General features: G+C 41.6%; 1 protein-coding gene across 1 annotated transcript; it reads left to right on the top strand.

Annotated features, from left to right (window-relative positions):
- The first annotated feature begins 462 nt into the window (after positions 1 to 462).
- Positions 463 to 2,064, top strand: LOC124863176 (nuclear protein 1-like). The gene is made up of 3 exons (XM_047357444.1): positions 463 to 645; positions 724 to 859; positions 1,755 to 2,064. Exons 1-2 carry the CDS (start codon positions 549 to 551, stop codon positions 849 to 851), a joined length of 225 nt encoding a protein of 74 aa, XP_047213400.1. The 5' UTR covers positions 463 to 548; the 3' UTR covers positions 852 to 859; positions 1,755 to 2,064.
- Positions 2,065 to 2,465: the final 401 nt, after the last annotated feature.

Raw genomic sequence — 2,465 nt, forward strand, 5'->3', positions numbered from 1 at the left:
CAACTTTAGCATCATCAGTGGCTAACTGTTAGCCGGTTGCTGTATTCTTTATAACTGATGGAGGTTTCTTCTGTGCTTCTGTAACAGGTGTTAACAGGTGTACCCCCTTTTCCAAGTTTTGGCATCGTAAACCCAACATTTTCACTCTTTAGTCCAGTTTGTTTTCTGCCTCGTGCTTGCCTTTGTTTGTTTGTTTGTTTGTTTGTTTGTTTGTTTGTTTGTTTTACATATTTCTGTATTTTGACTTTTATTTAATTTGTTTTCCTGGACTTGTGGTTGATAATCTGTTGTTTTTTTTTTAAATGATCTCCTCAATAATGACTGTTGGGGGGGGGGGGGGGGGGCATACGTGCTGGACGTGCAGCTGATGCAACAATTGTTTGTTTGGACTGAAAGTAGGAGGAACAGGAGCAGGAGGAGGAGCAATATGCACACAAACTTATAAAAAGTCACCCAGAGGGAGGAGAGGAAAACAAACCCAGAGAAGAACCAGAACACGTCCAGACGGTCTGTGATTTCCCACCGTTTCTGAAGCATTCGAGGCGATCATGAGCCACGTCGACGTGAAGAACCTGAAGCTGTCCAAGTTTGAGGAGGAGCATTACGATGAGTATGACTGCTACAACCTGACAGACAAATATGCAGGTGAGGAGACGGGTTTCTTGTTTCTGCAGAACTTCACACGAATTATAACTAACGGTTTATCCCGTGCTTGTGTTGCAGAGGGTTCGGCCCGCAAAGGCAGAACCAAGAAGGAGGCTAGTGAGAACACGAACCGACAGAATCCTGCAGGACATGAGAGGAAAATCGTGGAAAAGCTGCAGAACAGCGAGAAAAAGGCCAAGGAGTGAACCCTGAGGTAGCGTTTCTACACCAAATAAATCTCAATAAACTGACTTTAAGTGGAATAAACCGACCCCGATGTACAAAGTGGTTTTTATATTAATGATCATTGAAGGTTGTGGGTTATAGAAGCTGAAATATTAACTGAAAAGAGTTGAAGCATTAATTTGACCCGCTTGTGACGAACATCTGGATCAGAACTCTGAGGACATAGGCGGGTCTGTTGTGACATTTGAGCCCTGCGCCTCCGTTCAGAACTCCTATAGGAATCTGCCGATTTAACCTCCGAGTTCCACTGAAGACTTTAATAATTAAGCAACGTTTTTTTTCTCTCAAACAATAATCTTTTTCCCTAATGCTAACACAAACATACAGATTTTAAAATGTTGTTTTTCAATTAAGTAAAGAAAATGTTTATTTGACTATTATATCAAATACTGGTGACTTAAAAACAACTGGGACTTTAAATGGACAGATGAGCAAGGAGATTTTGAGCATGAAAGTTTTAGGGTTGATTTCAGAGCAGAACCTGAGCTCTGGTTCTGTTGGTTATTTTCCCTTCCTCCACAGTGAAGTTGAGGCTGCCATGCTGCATCCAGACATATTAACCCTTTGAGATCTAAGATGCTCTAAATGTTCTGGTATTTTACAGAAAGTTTTTCTGAAATATTCAGATCACCCAAAAAGCTCCATCTTAAAACTTACTTTGAAACTTATTTACACATTATTTCTATAACTATAAGGTCTCTGAGGTTAAAAGCTTATCTTGATAAGAGGTTTCTGACCCGTTTGTGACAGTTTCATTCAGATTCACCACTTAAAAAGTCAGCGAAAGGCTCAGCAGACAGGTTTTGCTGTGCGTTATTAGATTTTCTCAACTTAACCAAATGTGTGTGTGTGTTTTAACCCAGGGCTGCTTGGATGGCTTTTCCCGGTGATGGACCACAGCCTCCTTGGCGACAGATTGAGACATGTGGATGGCAGGAGTTTATTGGAGCTCCTTTTGGGGCAGGTTTTAAATCTTTGCATGATGAGGAGCCTGCAGAGCCAGGCCTTCACCTTTTTGACGCCTGCAGGTGTTCAAGTGCTGACCTTTCTGTCGACTTGCACCAGAGTCCTGGCTCAGACCACAGCGGTGCAGCTGGGATGATGGGGTGGCAGCTTGGAGACTTTTTTTAATGCTCGTTTTTAATGTTTTATCATTAAAAAAAATTAAAAACAGTCTCTGTGTCTTCATTAGTTGCATCTAAAGTCTGCAGCAGCCATTTACTTTATATATTTTGTATCAATTACATATATAAAATAACCTGGTTGAGAATGTGTGTGTTCAAAATCTCAAACTTTAGTAAAGCCCTGCAGGGTGGCTTAGAGGCCACCAACATCTATAAATGCAGAGACTGAGTGATTATACCAGCTGGTGCACATCCATATGTGCACCTTCAAGGACTGTGCATATGTTCCCCAACCAAAACCCTGCTTTATTGGGGATATAAAACAATACCTTCAAGTCTGGAGTAGAGGGTGACACGGGTGTGGATTTTCTCTCCTGTCTCATCCCGCTTCCACAGAAAAATGTCTTGTCCCATCCTAATCCCAGGCCAGCATAACAAAAAAAATCCTGT

Source organism: Girardinichthys multiradiatus, chromosome X (genome assembly GCF_021462225.1).
Source record: "Girardinichthys multiradiatus isolate DD_20200921_A chromosome X, DD_fGirMul_XY1, whole genome shotgun sequence".
In the NCBI taxonomy this organism is placed as follows: Eukaryota; Metazoa; Chordata; class Actinopteri; order Cyprinodontiformes; family Goodeidae; genus Girardinichthys; species Girardinichthys multiradiatus.

Excerpts from the sequence above, each read along its gene's own strand:
- LOC124863176 (XM_047357444.1), top strand. The coding sequence starts at position 549 with ATGAGCCACGTCGACGTGAAGAACCTGAAGCTGTCCAAGTTTGAGGAG. Across the intron at positions 646-723 it reads CCTGACAGACAAATATGCAG|AGGGTTCGGCCCGCAAAGGC; the intron begins GTGAGGAGACGG and ends CTTGTGTTGCAG.